The sequence below is a fragment of the Cebus imitator genome, unplaced genomic scaffold (genome assembly GCF_001604975.1).
Source record: "Cebus imitator isolate Cc_AM_T3 unplaced genomic scaffold, Cebus_imitator-1.0 Scaffold1, whole genome shotgun sequence".
Lineage (NCBI taxonomy): Eukaryota > Metazoa > Chordata > Mammalia > Primates > Cebidae > Cebus > Cebus imitator.
In genome coordinates, this window is record NW_016107316.1 from 1282127 (window position 1) to 1299100 (window position 16974).

The 16974-nt window shown below is 47.4% G+C and overlaps 2 protein-coding genes across 8 annotated transcripts in view; both read left to right on the plus strand.

Annotated features, from left to right (window-relative positions):
* The window catches only part of CPSF3 (cleavage and polyadenylation specific factor 3), a 49174-nt gene extending 44234 nt beyond the window's left edge, over positions 1-4940 (plus strand). For 2 of the 3 annotated variants that reach the window (XM_017525199.2, XM_017525211.2), the window contains one exon: positions 4633-4823. In XM_017525199.2, the coding sequence (XP_017380688.1) occupies positions 4633-4734 (102 nt within the window). In that variant the 3' untranslated portion in view covers positions 4735-4823. Of the gene's footprint in view, positions 1-4632 lie in introns of all 3 variants that reach the window. The other variant, XM_017525227.2, reaches the window with a different exon arrangement.
* A 129-nt stretch (positions 4941-5069) lies between these two features.
* The window catches only part of IAH1 (isoamyl acetate hydrolyzing esterase 1 (putative)), a 14650-nt gene continuing 2745 nt past the window's right edge, over positions 5070-16974 (plus strand). Inside the window, exons 1-5 of one of the 5 annotated variants that reach the window (XM_017525246.2) lie at positions 6146-6279; positions 7599-7651; positions 10038-10186; positions 13358-13519; positions 16444-16562. In XM_017525246.2, the coding sequence (XP_017380735.1) occupies positions 6199-6279; positions 7599-7651; positions 10038-10186; positions 13358-13519; positions 16444-16562 (564 nt within the window). In that variant the 5' untranslated portion in view covers positions 6146-6198. Of the gene's footprint in view, positions 6280-7598; positions 7652-10037; positions 10187-13357; positions 13520-16443; positions 16563-16974 lie in introns of those variants that run through there. The other 4 variants (XM_017525259.2, XM_017525253.2, XM_037737184.1 and 1 more) reach the window with 4 other exon arrangements.

Below are 16974 nucleotides of genomic sequence, written 5' to 3' on the forward strand. Positions count from 1 at the left end.
GATAGCCACAGCAGTCCTGAGCAATAAGAACAAAGCTGGAGACATCACATTACCTGACTGCAAATTATAGTTACAAAGCAAGAGTAACCAAACAGCATGGAACTGGTATAAAAATACATCAGTGGAACAGAATAGAGAACACAGAAATAAAGCCACATATGTATAGCCAGCTGACCTTTGACAAAGCTGATAACTCTCTTCAATTCAATGGGGCTAGAAAATTGGATTGCCTTGTGTAGATGAAACTGGATCCCTGTATACAAAAATCATCTCAAGATGGATTAAAGACTTAAACATAAAACCCAAAACTATAAAAGTACTAGAAGAAAACCAAAGGAAAACTCTTTGGGACATTGGTCTAGGCAAAGACCTCAAAAGCACAGGCAACAAAAAGAGACAAATGAGACTTAAAAGTTTCTGCACAGCAAAAGGATTCAACACAGGCCGGGCGCTGTGGCTCACACCTGTAATCCCAGCACTTTGGGAGGCCGAGGCGGATGGATCACCTGAGGTCGGGAGTTTGACACCAACCTAACCAATATGGAGAAAACCCGTATCTACTAAAAATACAGAAAAATTAGCCGGGCGTGGTGGCACATGCCTGTAGTCCCAGCTACACAGGAGGCTGAGGCAGGAGAATCGCTTGAATCCAGGAGGTGGAGGTTGCAGCGAGCCGAGATTGCGCCACTGCACCACAGCCTTAGGGAAAAGAGTGAAACACCATCTCAAAAAAGAAAAAAAAAAAAAAAAAAAGCATCAACACGGGGACAAGACACCCATTGAATGGGACAAAATGTTTACAAACTGTGCATCTTACAGGGGACTAATATTCAGAATATATAAGGAACTCAACAGCAACAACAAAATCACAAATAATCCCATTAAGAAGTGGGCAGAGGGCCTGGCATGGAGGCTTATGCCTGTAATTCCATTACTTTGGGAGGCCAAGGCGGGTGGATCATCTGAAGACAGGAGTTCAAGACCAGCCTGGCCAACATGGTGAAACCCTGTCTCTACTAAAAAGACAAAAATTAGCCGGCATGGTGGTGCACACCTGTACTCCCAGCTTTTCGGGAGGCTGAGGCAAGAGAATTTCTTGAACCCAAGAGACAGGTTGCAGTGAGCCGAGATCACGCCCCAGCACTCCAGACTGGGTGACAGAGCAAGACTCTGTCTAAAAAATTTTTAAAAAGGGGGCAAAGGCCATGAATAAAAACATTTTTCTTTTTCTTTCTCTTTTTTTTTTTTAGAGATGGGTTCTCACTATGTTGCCCAGGCTGGAGTGCAGTGGCTATTCACAGGCGTGGTCCCACTACTGATAAGCACGGGAGTGTTGACCTGCTCTGTTTCCAGCCTGGGCCGGCTCACCCCTCCTTAGGCAACCTGGTGGTCCCCTGCTCCCAGGAGGTCACCATATTGATGCTGAACTTAGTGCAGACTCCCGATCGGCATAGCGCACTACAGCCCAGAACTCCTGGGCTCAAGTGATCCTCCCACCTCAGCCTCCCGAGTAGCTGGGACTACAGGCACGCGCCACCACACCCTGCAAATAAACATTTTTCAAAAGAAGACATGCAAGCTGGGCATGATGGCTCATGCATGTAGTCCCAACATTTTAGAAGGCTGAGGCAGAAGGCTCACTTGAGCCCAGGAGTTCAAGACCAGGCTGGCAACATAGTAAGACTTCAACTCTACAAAAAAAAAAAAAAAAAATGAGTCACGGTAGCATGTGCCTGTAATCCAAGCTACTTGGGAGGCTTAGGAGGTTGAGCCCAGGAGGTTGAGGCTGCATTGAGCCGAGATTGCACCACTGCACTCTGGCTGGGACAACAGAGTAAGACCCCATCTCAAAAATATGTATATAAAGAAGACATGCAAATGGCCAAAATGTGTATGAAGAAATGTTCAACATCACTAATGATCAGAGAAATACAAATGAAAACCAGTGAGATGCCTTCTTACCCCAAAGTGGCTATTATTAAAGAAACAAAAAATAACATGTTGACAGGCAGGGAAATGGAGCCTTACACACTGCTGCTGGGATTGTGAATTGCTACAACCTCTATGGAAAACAGTTTGGAGATTTCTCAAAAAACTGAAAATAAACTGCCATTTGACACACCAGTCCCACTACTGGATACCTATCCAAAGGATAAATAACATATCAAAAAGATACCTGTGGCCATGCACAGTGGCTCACACCTGTAATCCCAGCACTTGGGGAGGCCGAGGTGGGCAGATCACCTGAGGTCAGGAGTTCGAGACCAGCCTGCCCAACATTATGAAACACCATCTCTACAAAAATACAAAAAAAATTAGCTAGGCATGATGGCAGTTGTCTGTAATCCCTGCTACTCGGGAGACTGAGGCAGCAGAATCCCTCGAACCCGGGAGGCAGAGGTTGCAGTGAGCCGAGATGGCACCATTGCACTCCAGCCTGGCAACAAGAGCGAAACTCCATCTGGACAAAAAACAAACAAACAAACAAAAAGCACCTGCACTCATATGTTAATTGCATCACAATTCACAACAGCAAATATATGGCCTTAACCTAAGTGTACATCAGCAGAAGAATGGATAAGGAAAATGTGGCATATGTACACAATGGAGTACTTTTCAGCCATAAAAAAAGAATGAAATTAGGTCTTTTGCAGCAACACAGATGGAAATGGAGGTCTTCAGTAAAATAAGCCAGGCACAGAAAATCAGGTATCCAATCTTCTCATTTATACTAAAAAATGTACACACATGGCCATAGAGAGTGGAATGATACACAGTGGAAACTCAGAAGAGTGAGCGGGGTGGGGGATGGTGGGTACAGTGTCTGCTCTCCAGGTGATAGGTGCCCTAGAAGCCCTGACTAGTCCATTGGGCTCTCTGTGCATGTAACAAAACTGCACACGTACCCCATACATTTGTACCAAAAAAAGATGCAGGTTTATTAATGTGCAGAGTTGTCCACTATACACTATTGAGTGAAAAAAAAGTACCAGGTGGTACATATGAGAAATTATCCTATTTTTGTTTTTAATATAGACATATATAAAAAGTCTATAGACAGTTACTACATTGAAATGGTAACCATAGTTATCATTAGGTCAGAGGTGGTGTTTTCCTAAGTTTTTAATGGGGAATGTTTATGGTATGATAAAAACATTTTTAAAACATATATAGTGTTTTATAATTGAGCTTTAAGAAGTAACTACAGGCCGGGCATGGTGGCTCATGCCTGTAATCCCAGCACTTTGGGAGGCCAAGGTAAGCGGATCACAAGGTCAGGAGTTCGAGACTAGCCTGGCCAACATAGTAAATCCGTCTTTACTAAAAATACAAAAAATCTAAATTTTTTAGTGCCTCTAAAATCTCAGCTACTCAGGAGACTGAGGCAGGAGAATTGCTTGAACCCGGGAGGCAGAGTTTACAGGGAGCCAAGATTGCACCATTGCACCCAGCCCTGTTGACAGCAAGACTCCGTCTCAAAAAAAAAAAAAAAAGTAGATGCTAGGTGCAGTGGGTTATGCCTGTAATGTCAACACTTTTGGAGGCCGAGGTGGGCAGATCATCTGAGGTCAAGATTTTGGGACCAGCCTAGCCAACATGGTGAAACCCCATTTCTACTAAAAATACAAAAATTAGCTGGGCGTGGTGGTGCGCCTGTAGTCCCAGCTACTTGGGAGGCTAAGGCAGGAGAACCCAGGAGGCAGAGGTTGCATTGAGCTGAGATCACATCACTGCTGTCTAATAAAAATGAAGTAATGGCTGGGCGAGGTGGCTCCTGCCTGTAATCCAAGCATTTTGGGAGGCCGAAGAGGGCGGATCATGAGGTCACAAGTTCGAGACCAGCCTGGCCAACATGGTGAAACCATGTCTCTACCAAAAATGCAAAAATTAGCCGGGTGTGGTGGCACACGCCTATAATCCCAGCTGCTTAGGAGGCTGAAGCAGGAGAATTCCTTGAACTTGAGAGGCGGAGGTTGCAGTGAGCCAAGATTGCACCATGGCACTCCAGCTTGGGCAACAGGGTAAGACTCCATCTCAAAAAAAAAAAAAAAAGGAACTAGAAGATTATTGGTGAGTTTAACTCAAATTTAATACCAAATGTTGAGTAGATGGCCACATCCATTCCTTGCCAAGTAATTTGTGTGGCACAGACGAACTTCCCTGGAGTATCATTTACTGGATCAAAATGTGGGCTTTAATGTAAATGTAGTTTACTAGACTTTTCCCCAGTCTTTCCCCCTCTGCCTCAGATCATCACTAATTCGGCCCATCATCGTGCTGTCAGGAAGCACTGCCCCCAGCTGCACGCCCACAGGTGTGTAGGGCAGCTGTTCTGTTTCAGGGTAATCAGTTACACCGTGACCTCCGCCCACACAGATGATTGTTCTTTTTTTGAGACTGGGTCTCGCTGTGCCGCCCAGGCTGGAGTGCAGTGGTGTAGTTACCTCGCTGCAGCCTCAACCTCTCAAGTTCAGTGATCCTCCCTTGAGTATCTGGGACCACAGGCACATGCCACCACACCTGGCTAATTTTTTATGAAACGATTGTTTTTTAAACAGCATTCATTTATCTTCCATATAATCATTATAGACTTAATTCTAATAATTGTCTTATTTATGCCTTCATTTTCAGACTGTAGAATGTGAAGAAGGAAGTGAAGATGATGAATCCCTCCGAGAAATGGTGGAGCTCGCTGCACAGAGACTATATGAGGCCCTGACACCAGTTCACTGAGAACCTATGACCGTATATGTTAAAACTTTAAAAACATACTTGATTCTACTTCTGTTACTTAAATAAAATGCATTAGTTTCTCTGAGGGAGCCTGTTTACTTTTGATGTCAAATGACCTTTATTCCAACAGCCTGAATACTGCTGAATTGCCAACTAATTTGTCCATTATTCTAGAACTAACTACTAAATAAACTGCCCGTTATTTTCGAATGTATAGATTCTTCTTCCAGGCATATGTGCAGCTCCCCCTGAAACCATCCAGATCTGCTGATAGCAACCGCTACTGGCTACCCCTCTCCCTGGAGTAACCAATTTGAGTTCATAAGGATGCTAAGTTGCACTTGAATGTTTCTGTCTTGATCTCCACTGCTGCTGTTCAAGTCCAAGCCTACTCTTCCCTTCTGAATTCCGGCAGCAACCTCCATCTTCTCCCCTACAGCTGATTCCTGGAACAGACCTGGCTTCAAGCCTCTGCTGCTTGAAGGCCTTAATGAAGGCCTTGTGATAAGGGTGAAGTGCAGCCACCCTTGCTTGCTCTACCCCCTGCCGTGGGAATCACGTGGGGTGCATTACAAGTGCACCTGTGTCCAAGTCCTGCTACTAGGAGGTGAGTTAATTGGGCTGGAGCGAGGGCCCTTGGTTGGATCTTGTTTGTAAAGATCGCCCAGGTGATCCAAGCTATTAGATCATGCTCTGCGCCCATCGCCCGCCCCAGGGAGCAGGATCCGCCTCTGCGCCGGCTCCCCAGGCCCTTCTGTTATTCGTCTACAGCTCCGTGGTTTCAAGGCGTCCTTCCCACTCGTTTTTAGTTCGGCCGCTGCACTTCATTGCACAGCTGAGGTAAGAACGTTGCATTGCAACCACGTTTTATTCAACAGATGAATCCCTTGGAAATAAGTCGTGCTCCGTGTCCGCGCATCCACCTAACGGCTGGGCGCTTGGAACGTGCAGCTGCTTTCCCTCGTCATTCGCAGAATCACGAGGTACAGCCCGGGTTTCCGCAGCGCCTACATCCTGCGTATTATGGGCCCTCCAGAGTGACGCCCGGCGCAGGAGGCCGCGCGCGCACCCCACGACCTCTTCCAGGGGGACTGGAGCATCCGGGGGGCCATGGGAACAGCCCCATGCCCCACCGAGGGCCAGCAGCGCTGCCGCCGCGCGTCCTGCGGTCACATTCCTGCCCTTTGCCGAACGCACCTGCGCCCGCCCAGCGCAGGGTGGGCTTAGGGCAGCCCCCCGAACCGATTTCCGTCTGGGACCCACGCGGCGGGGCGCGGGCTCCGGACTCTGGGGGCAGTCTCGCTGTGGGTGAACGATCGCGAAGGCCGAGCTTCTGGCAGACTCCAAGGGGCCACGGGCGTCCCGCCCGCCTAGGTGCCGGACCAGCCAGGCTCCAGCACCCCACAGTCGGCCACTGCGCAGGCGCCTCGCCGGGCTGGTGGCCCCGCCCCGGCCGGCGGTTCCATGGCGCTGTGCGAGGCCGCGGGCTGCGGAAGCGCGCTGCTCTGGCCTCGCGTGCTGCTCTTCGGGGACTCCATCACCCAGGTACCGCCGCCCGGACGCTCAGCCTCTCGCCCTGGCCTCCCTGCGGAGTTGCTGCCCAGCCGGCCGGGGCTCCTCGCCGTCCTCTGCGGCCCAGGAAACGGCTGGGACGGAAGCCTGGCCACGCCCGTGGCGACCCTGGAGGGGCGGCGGGTCCCCCAGTGGCTGCGCCTTGCCGGCCTGCGGCATCCCGGAGGCCAAGACGGTCCTTGCGAGAGCCTGGGCTCCCGGCACAGACGCGAGGGGACCTGGCCGCGCTGCTCGCCCCGCGCCGCGTGCCACCTGCCACCTGGGTCGAGATGTGCGGTCGTCCCCTCCGTGCTGTCCTGGGCGGCGGCGGTTCCCGTCCGGGTCCGGGCGAGCGGCTCCGGGCACCCGCGCGTTGTGTCCCAGGAGGCCCCGCGGCCGGCCGCAGGCGGAGGCGCTGTGAGCCCGCTCGCCTCACTCCCCGCGGACGCAGGTTGGGGCCGTCAGAGGGTGACGTTAGAAGTAAAATGCCTTCAAGAATTAGGTAGAAAAGGACCATCGATTCATCCCAGATCTCACCTCCCGTGAAGGGAACGGTCTTCTAAATGCAGGTTCTTCAGGGAGGGAGTGGAAAGTCCATTCCTGTGTGTGTCCTCTTCTCAGGACTTGCTTCACCAGGATTTGTGTATATGCCAGTAACTGGCAGCATTACTTTTAGTGGGGCAGTCAGGGCTTCCCGAATTGCACGGGAATGTGTATGAGAAATGTTCAACCTCTGCTCAATAACCAGCGAGGCAGCATGGACTTCATTTCCTCATTGGACTTGTAGTTGACTTTATCTCCTGAACTTGGATTTCTGTTTAGCTTTTTTTTTTTCTTTGAGACGGAGTCTCGCTCTATCGCCCAGGCTGGAGTGCAGTGTCGCGGTCTCGGCTCACTGCCACCTCCGCCTTCCGGGTTCAAGCGTTTCTTTTGCCTCAGCCTCCTAAGTAGCTGGGATTATAGAGGGGCGCCACCACACCGGGCTAATTTTTGTATTTTTAGTAGAGACGGGGTTTAACACGTTGGCCAGGCTGGTGTCGAACTCCTGACCTCAGGTGATCCACCCACCTGGGCCTCCCAAAGTGCTGGGATTACAGGCTGTTTAGCTTTCAATTGATAGAGAAAAATCCCTCTGCTAAAGTGCTGCCAGGTGTACTTACCTGTAATCCCCAGAATGACCTCCCCAGAGTGAATCAAGGCACAAAAGCCAAGAAGGGAGGGCAGAGAAAACAAAAGGCATTGCGGATCAGAACTGCCCTTGCTGAAATGACCGGTCAGTCATTTGTAGTAATAATGGGCTTTTCTTTCTCCAGTTTTCCTTCCAGCAGGGTGGATGGGGAGCTTCGCTGGCTGACAAGCTGGTCAGGTGAGAATGGTTTCCGATACTTGAGTACTTATAGATGGGGGGAAGATGTCATTATCTTGGGAAGAGAGAGTGACGGGTAGTTCTGAACAGAACATTTCTCCTTTGTGAATTTTGCTTGCCTTTCGTAGTGTATAGGAGAAGGAACAGAAAACATTTAATCTTCACTCCGTCTGACCAATTAGATATTTTAGGGTTGAGCTCTGATGACTGGGTAGACTCAAATTAAGTAGATGGCCAATGCCTCTTTGCTAGTCAAGGGAACACAGATGCAAGTCCCAGCCGCTGTGATCGCAGAACTTGCAGTTTTACTGCTACACCACACTGGCAGGAAGCTACTTTGTCTTTTTTTTTGGAAGTGCTGCTGTGACTAAGACCCACCTTGTCACAATTCCACCACACTTCGTTTTTTTGTTTGTTTGTTTTTGTTTTGTTTTTGAGACGGAGTTTCACTCTTGTTACCCAGGCCGGAGTGCAGTGGCGCGATCTTGGCTCACTGCAACCTCTGTCTCCTGGGTTCAAGCAATTCTCCTGCCTCAGCCTCCCGAGTAGCTGGGACTACAGGCGTGCGCCACCACGCCCAGCTAATTTTTGTATTTTTATTAGAGACGGGGTTTCACCATGTTGGCCAGGATGGTCTCGATCTCTTGACCTCGTGATCCACCCATCTCGGCCTCCCAAAGTGCTGGGATTATAGGCGTGAGCCACTGCGCCAGGCCTCATTTTTTGTGGTTTTTGAGACAGGGTCTCTCACCTAGGCTGGAGTGCAGCAGTGTGATCAGGGCTCACTGCAGCCTCGACTTCTGGGGCCCAAGCCATCATCCCACCTCAGCCTCCTGAGTAGTTGAGGCCTACAGGCATGCGCCACCACACCCAGCCCAGCACTTCATTTTAAAGTATTGTAATTTCAATCTGTAAAAAGACTAGTCAGCATTTCATAATCATTACACACAAAAACAATCTTACTTAGAAGTAAGGCTGAGTTTCACTTGTTCCCCACTTTTTAAATGCTGCCTGAGAACTCTTGAGTAGTGTCACAAAAAGCGTCCCCTTGTGCTGCTTTGGAGCCCACTGCCTGATGGTGTGGCCTGCGCTTCCCCACTGGTGCCTCAGCTTCTCTGCTTACTTACACATCTGTAGGAATTTGAACCATACACCAAAATGAACTATACTGATTTGCTAATCATAAATTGAACCACCAGGATTCATTTTAAGAAAACTTTACGGACAACTTTAAACATCTACAGAATCCAAGAGTGAAATGGGCCCGTCCATGCCTCCTACTATGGATTATTCTAAAACAAATCCCAGATCATATCGTTTTACCAAGACTAAGAAAAAAAAAAGTCCCTCTTACGTGACTGGTACCATCTGAGGAGTTTTAAATCTGCCTGATGCAATCCTGAACTGGGATTCCCCTCACTTTACATGTGAGGGAGGAGTGGCATGTCCAGGGTCACGCCTAGTCAGATGGAGCTGGGAAACAAGTCAGGCAACCTGGCCTTTTTTCTTTTTTCATTTCACCTACAGTACTGTGAATCCAACTGTTTTTAGGAAGGAAACAAGCCTATGAACTGGTTTAAGTTGAAACCAACTAATATATTTATTAAAACTAATCAAAACTAGAAATCTCAAATATTCCATAGACTATTTAAATAGGTGGTTTTTTTGGGGTTTTGTTTGTTTGTTTTGTTTTGTTTTGAGATAGTCTTGCTCTGTCGCCCAGGCTGAGAGTGCAGTGGCACAATCTCAGTTCACTGCAACCTCTGCCTCCCGGGTTCAAGCGAGTCTCCTGCCTCAGCCTCCCGAGTGGCTGGGATTACAGGTGCCTGCCACCACGCCCAGCTAATTTTTGTATTTTTAGTAGAGATGAGGTTTCACCATGTTCGTCAGGCTGGTCTTGAACTCCTGATCTCGTGATCCGCCCACCTTGGCCTCCCAAAGTGCTGGGATTATAGGCGTGAGCCACTGTGTCTGGTCTATTTAAATAATTTTGTTTCTGAAACTAAACTATTTAAGTTCCAGCATATTGGTAACTTTTTACCTGAGATACTTGCTCAGATTATCAACTGTCTGTTGTGAACTCCATTTTAAAAGCACCCCACTATACCATGTCTGAAGTCAGGTAGTCTGCAGACTTAATCACAGCCCCTTTATATATAATTACTTATGATTTCTCAGAGGAGTATGGCGTATTTACCTGTATCTTTGGCTTAAGGAAGATTAGCATGCTTCAACTATGTACTTGCTTCTTTCAAAGTGAAACCTGGGGCGGCCTCAGACACGTGATGGGCTGAGAATCCAGAGAGCACACCCTCACTAAAGGTCAGTTACTGGGACCATAAACACTTCTTTCCCACAATTCATCTTTTTAAATTTTTCATTTCAGAAAATGTGATGTTCTGAATCGTGGATTTTCAGGTTATAATACCAGATGGGCCAAAATTATCCTTCCAAGATTAATCAGGAAAGGAAACAGCTTGGACACCCCAGTAGCTGTTACAATTTTCTTTGGGGCCAATGACAGTGCACTAAAAGGTAAAGGCATTTTTGTGTTCTTCTAGCTCACTTTAATCATTTTTATGTTGCAGCAAACTTCCATGTAATATACTTTTTTCAACTGTATACTTTCTCCCAATAGATAGTTTTGCCAAACTTCAGAGCTCCTTGAGTTTACATGTATTTCTGGCTTTAAAACCAGTGGATTTTATTCTCAGCTCAGTTTCTACATGCCTCGGTTGCTGGCAGTCCTAATCTTGCAAACACTTAAATATTTTCTAGAGTCTGTTAGTGCTGTGCTAAGTTTTTAATGTTTCTCTCTTTAGTTGATGCATTTGCAGCAGAAGGCTTAAGTATACCTGTGGTTTGCATGACACTGAGGCAGCTGGGGGAGTGTCTTAGGAGGTGTATCTCAGGGCAGCAGCCACCCTGACCTAGGTTAGGCTTGAATCCTGGGCGATGGTGAACGTGGGTTTGGAAAAGGAGGTGGACTCTCCTTGTTTGCTGAAGAATTGCTGCTGTGACTAAAGCAAAGCCAGCCATGTAAGAGGCCTTTCTCTCTTCCCGTTCTACTCTTGAACTTTCTGCATGCTATAAACGAGCAAAGTCAGCCTTTGTTTTAGGGAGTTAGGTAGTCACCTTCCAGAGATTTCTTTTGTGCCCCTACATGTGTCACAGAAGTGGTGTGGCCAGCTATTTATAGGCACAGTGAGGGGGACCTCTAAGGTGAGGCTGGACATGAAGGAACACCAGCTGCAGTAAGGAATTCTTGCTCCCCGGAGAAAGATTCTATAGATTACAGGTATCAGTAGAGGCTGCATGCTAACCATTACATTGGGGAAGAAATTAATCTTCGCTTTATATCTTGCACCAAAAACTCTAAGAAAACTCAAAACAGAATTTTTTAAAAAGATAAATTTCACCAAATTTAGGATAAAAACACTTCCTAAGTATAAAAGCAGTGGAGGAAGCCACAAAGGAAAAACAGGGTTACGAAATAAATTTAAAATAGCTTAGGTTAGAAAAAACTGTGTTAAGGAAAATATCTGAAAATTGTGACAGACAAAAGAGTAGTATCTTTGGTGTAGAAATCAAGACAAATACTCCAATAGAAAACATGGGCAAAGGACAGGAACAGATAAAAGGAAAGATTTTAACAGCAAATACATATTTGAAAATGTGTGAAAACTTATCAAAAAATACCAATTAAAACAAGATATTTTGATTTTTGACTCACAAAAGCAGTATGAAGCAATAATGCTTAGCTGACAGGCATGAAATTAGATTGGAACTCTTCATTCCTTGAGGGAGAAGAGCTAATCCTTCTGGGAACCTGTGCAGCAGCAGCGTTAAGTGACTGCCCACATGTAGAAATTCAACCTAAGGAAGTATTTCAGAAATGCAGGCAGATATGTGTGCAGAGATTTCTGTGTATTGCTATTTTTTTGAGATGGAGTTTTGACCTTTCGCCCAGGCTGGAGTGAAGTGACACGATCTCAGCTCACTGCAACCTCCACCTCCCAGGTTCAAGCGATTCTCTGCCTTAGCCTCCTGAGTAGTTGGGATTCAGGCACACGCCACCATGCCCAGCTGTTTTTGTATTTTTCGTAGAGACGGGGGTTTGCCGTATTGGCCAGGCTGGTCTCAAACTCCTGACCTCAGGTGATCCACCTGCCTCTACCTCCCAAAGTGCTAGGATTTCAGGTGTGAGCCACCGCGCCCAGCTGTGTATTGCTATTTAAAACAGCAGATTAGAGGCTGTACAGTAAGGAAACAAACTTCATGTGGTCACCCTACAACTACATATCGTTTTTTTGAGGACTATTTATGGACACAGAAAAGCTCATAATACGTTATATGAGCCAGGCATGGTGGCTTATGCCTGTAATCCCAACACTGGGAGGTGAGGCCAAGGTGGGAGGATTGTTTGAGACCAGCCTGGGCAACGGAGTGAGACCCTTGTCTCAACAACAGCAAAATTTGCCAAGTGTGGTTACACATGCCTGTAGTCCCAGCTACTTGGGAAGCCGAGGTGGGTGGGTCGCTTGGGCCCAGGAGTTCAAGGTTACAGTGAGCTGTGATCACACTACTACACTCCAGCCTGGGAGATGGAGCAACAGCCTGTCTCTAAAACAATCTGTAGAAAAAATATATATAAGTCTTCAATGTGAATATAATCTTCAGTGCAAACTCATTTTTATTTAAAGTGTACATATCTTCATGAAAAGACTGGAAAGATATACATCAAAATGCCAACAGTGGTTTTCTGGGTGGTAGGACCATTGGTGACTTTATTTTCTTTACATGTACTTACATGTGGTTAGCAAATGGCCTACAGTGACCCTTGTAATACTTGAGAGAGCCTATCTAGAAAATACTCCTTTGCAATAATAGAGGTTGTAGTCATGGGTGCCATTTGTTTAGACTGAGTGCTTGCTTTGTGAAGGCACCCTGCTCAGTGCTGGAAACTCTTAGCTATTTTGATTTTCAGTCCTAGGAGGGAGACCCTATTATCGTCCTCATTTTACCAATAAGGTACAGAAAGGCTAAGTATTTATCTGCGGTTCTGTGGCAAGGAGTGACAAAGCCAGGATTCGAACCTAGGCCATCTCTCTCAACAGGCTGGGCTCTTGAATTTCTTTACAAATTCAACCTCATTGATTTAATAACCATCTGGATACTGGTGACGAAAAGACAAGAGTACTTTGGCTCACACCTGTAATCCCACCACTTTGGGATCCGCCAAGGCGGGCGGATCACGAGGTCAAGAGATCGAGACCACAGTAAAACCCCGTCTCTACTAAAAAATAGAAAAATTAGCTGGGCGTGGTGGTGCACACCTGTGGTTCCAGTTGCTTGGAAGGCTGAGGCAGGAGAATTGCTTGAACCTGGGAGGCAGAGGTTACAGTGAGCCGAGATCGCGCCACTGCACTCCAGCCTGGTGCCTGGCAACAGAGCAAGACTTTGTCTCAAAAAAAAAAAAAAAAAAAAGTACTTAGAGTGTCCCTAGTCAGAGCCTTTGAAGTCTTGTTTATGAAGAACTATACATTTTAATTCATTAAGGAGAAAACCTTCACTTTGTGTCCTTGGTGTTAAACAATTCCCCGGTGACATCATGAATAGCAGGCATTTGCAGAAGTGTGTTCACCTCAATTGTCGTCACTTACAATAAATACGCATTTGGTGAGTACTCATGTTTCTCCTGAACAGATGAGAATCCCAAGCAGCACATCGCCCTGGATGAGTATGCTGCAAATTTAAAGAGCATGGTGCAGTACCTGAAGTCTGTGGACATCCCTGAGAATCGAGTCATTCTCATCACGCCGACCCCACTTTGTGAAACAGCCTGGGAAAAACAGTGCATCATGCAAGGTAAACAAACCACAGCCAATCTCAGCAAACCTGGATAGGAACACTGAAGGAAGAACTGATAGGCAGTGGTTTCCTGCCTGGGGGCTTCTGTTTCTTAGGGTCTCTGTATGTCCGTTTCAGTGTTTCAATCATGCAAAGTTATTAATAAAAGTACAGCTTCCATTTTGTTATACCTGATCCCTTTTTTGACATAGGAAAGGGGTTCTGGCTTCAGATAGTCAGGAGGGAACCACAGGCCTCACATCTGCTGACCTTTACAATTGCCAAACTCCAGGGCGCACGTGCAGCCCAGTGAGAACTGTGCAGAGTTGTGGTGCTCTGTGGGGGGCTGGGACTAGGAGGTGCTCTGTGGGGGCTGGGACTGGGGGGTGCTCCGTGGGAGTTGCGACTGGAGGGTGCTCCGTGGGAGCTGGGACTGGGGGGTGCTCCGTGAGGGCTGGGACTGACTGGGAGGTGCTCTGTCGGCTGGGACTGGGGGATGCTCTATGGGAGCTGGGACTGGGGGTTGCGCTGGGGGCTGGGACTGGGGGGTGCTCTGTGGGGGATGAGACTGGGGTGCTCTGTGGGGGGTGGTACAAGCGGGGTGCTCTGTAGGGGCTGGGACTAGGGGTTGCTCTGTGGGGGCTGGGACTGTAGGGCTGCTGTGCCTTGACTCGGAAGTCCACACCTGGGGCTTTTTTTTCTGGCCTATGGGAGCTGGGATGGGGATGATGGGATAGGAGTCACTAGCACTCTGGGTACTCAGGTTTCACATCCCTCAAGTGCTGTGTTTTTGAGCCACCTTTGGTTGAAAAACCTGCATAGAAGCAGACCTTCACGGTTCAAACCTGTGTTGTTCAAGGGTCAGCTGTATGTTAATGGCTGAAAAATGTGCCTTATGGAAGTTTTCTAAACTGCCCAGAACTCAACGTTCTCGGACAAATATTGGCCTTGCCACACAGAACAGCTATTTCTCAAAGCATAGTCTGACTCAAATAGTATTTGTAGGTAGATTTCTGGGCCCATTTTCAGCACTCCAGATGTTTCTTAGACACACTACAGCAGGCGTACCGCAACTTTATGGAAGACTGTTATTGTCCCTACTTTACCAGTGGAGAAATTGAGTCTTAGAGAGGTTAAGTAACTGCCCAAGATCACACAGCCAATGACAGAAGCAGGAATCAAATCCAGTAGCTTGACTTCAGAGCTCAAGTACTTACCATTACACAAGTTTACTGTTGAGTTGGGTTGTAGCTATGTCCCCTGCTCTCAAAGGGCCTCTCATCCTTAGAGGAGAACCCAACGCATTCTGAAGCACACACAGCATATGTCAAGGGGTGCCACACACTGGAGGCAAAGACAAACTTGGGGAGAAACCCCAGCTTGTGGGGCATGGTGGCAGCAGGCTCTAGGCATCGCATCAGGGTAGATGGCCCTTAATGCTGTGCATGAGATACCAGAGTGTTCTGCAGGAAGGCGTAAAGGCCCACAAAGCTCCACTGGAGACAACTCCAGACCCCCTAGCTTGCTTCTGGGCCTGCAGCCATAACTGATTTGGGGGGCAGTGTTGTCTTGGCTTTAATAGAAAGGGATGAATGTTATATAGCTTGGTCCACAGAAGCTGTTTAGACTTCTTTTTGTTTACTGTTTCCTAGGGAAAGAATATATGACATTCTGAATGTTTAATTTCATTTCCTCTTTCCATCCTTGAATGTAGCCCAGTGTAGACTTTTTAAAAACTCAGCAATGAGCAAAGCAGGTAGAGGAGAGGTTACATCTCAATAACTGGTCCCCTAGAAATTCAGCTGGTTATTTTTTAGACGGTCTTGCTGTCACCCAAGCTGGAGTACAGTGGCTTGCTCATAGCTCACTGCAGCCTCAGCTTCTGGGCTCAGGTGTCCTCTTGCCCCAGCCTCCCAAGTAGCTGGAACCACAGGCATGTGCCACCATGCTCAACTAATTTTTAAAAATTTTTTGTAGGAATGAGGTAGCTAGTTAAAATCCAGGTGAATTTTAGAAATGAACAATTGATCCCATGTATGAATCAAAACTGGCAAATAGTTTCTTCTCTGACATAGAGCCTGGGCCAGCACAGGTCCTCCTGTGACCATGTCCAGTTGCCCATTTTCCTCATGCTTTCTCTTTCATATGATTCTGTAGTCTGCCTCCCGCCAGCCCTCACTGTCCTGTTTGCAGCCTCCTGAGCCTTCTCACCTACCCCTGGCCCCTCCTTCCAAACTAACCTGGCACAATCCCCAGATACCTCACTCCAGCCTTCCCTAGTGCAGCTCCCTGGGAAGAGGAGGCAGCCTGCGCCTGTATTAGATACACCCAATTGCTCTGTGCTGGCTGCTCTGCTGGAGTTTAGTCTCAGTCCTGTCAGTATTCCTGCAATTATGTAGGCACAGTCATCACAGGCATGTGGAAAGCTTCAGGACAGTTAAGAAAGCTGTACAGTCACACAGCTATGTAGTGAAAACTGTGGGCATCAGAACATAGCTATCTGTATCCGAAGTCTATAAATTATTTTGCTGTGCTGCGGTGCAGCTGTTACATGTAAGAAGCCAGTGGTGTCAGCACAGCCTTCAGCCTCCGTGGCCTGGCATTTCTTACCAGCCCAGCTCCTATAGCTGGCACTCTCCTAGCAGCCCAGCTCTCTTGGTGCCTTCTTCAAGGTGCCCTCTAGAACATCCTCCCTGACTCCTCAGAAGGCTCTGGTTACCACTAAAGGCTCCTTCTTCCCATTGTACCTTGTACTCTGCTGGCTAGAGCAGCACACCAGTAACCTGCACGGCCTATCAACATATACCCCAGACCCCGGGGCTGGCCCAAGTGAGGTCAGTATTTAATGGCACTTGAAACTGTCTAGATGAGTAGAGCAGAACTTATACAAGGACCAGCACTTGGGTTTATCAACTGCCACCTTGATTTCTTCTCTCCAAAAGGTTGCAAACTAAATCGCCTGAACTCTGTTGTTGGTGAATATGCCAATGCGTGTTTACAAGTGGCCCAAGACTGTGGGACTGACATACTTGACCTGTGGACCCTGATGCAAGATAGCCAGGTATGGTGGCTTGCTCAGTCCTCTCGAGGTGAATAGGATCCCACAGAAGTAAACCAGGTGTGTGTGCAGCTTTCCCTAGAAAGGTCCTGCTTAGCTAAAACAGTCATCCCTTTAGCCAATGGAAACAAAAAGGCTTGGGGAGGGAAGGAATGGAGGTTCCAGGATGGCTCGCAAGCCCAGCAGCTTATTTGGCCAGGCTCCTTGGCTGGTAGTACACAGTGATGTAAATAAGCAATACGTGGCTCCTATTTATGAACATCCAGGCCAAGTTCTTCTTTCATATAGAGAATGGCAGAAATCTAAAACTTGTTAATATGTAAAACAGTGGATCTGAATATACTATTGCTTGATAACTCAGTTTGAGATATGTAGTTTTAATTAAGTTACTTTTTTTTTTTTTTTTTTTTTTTTT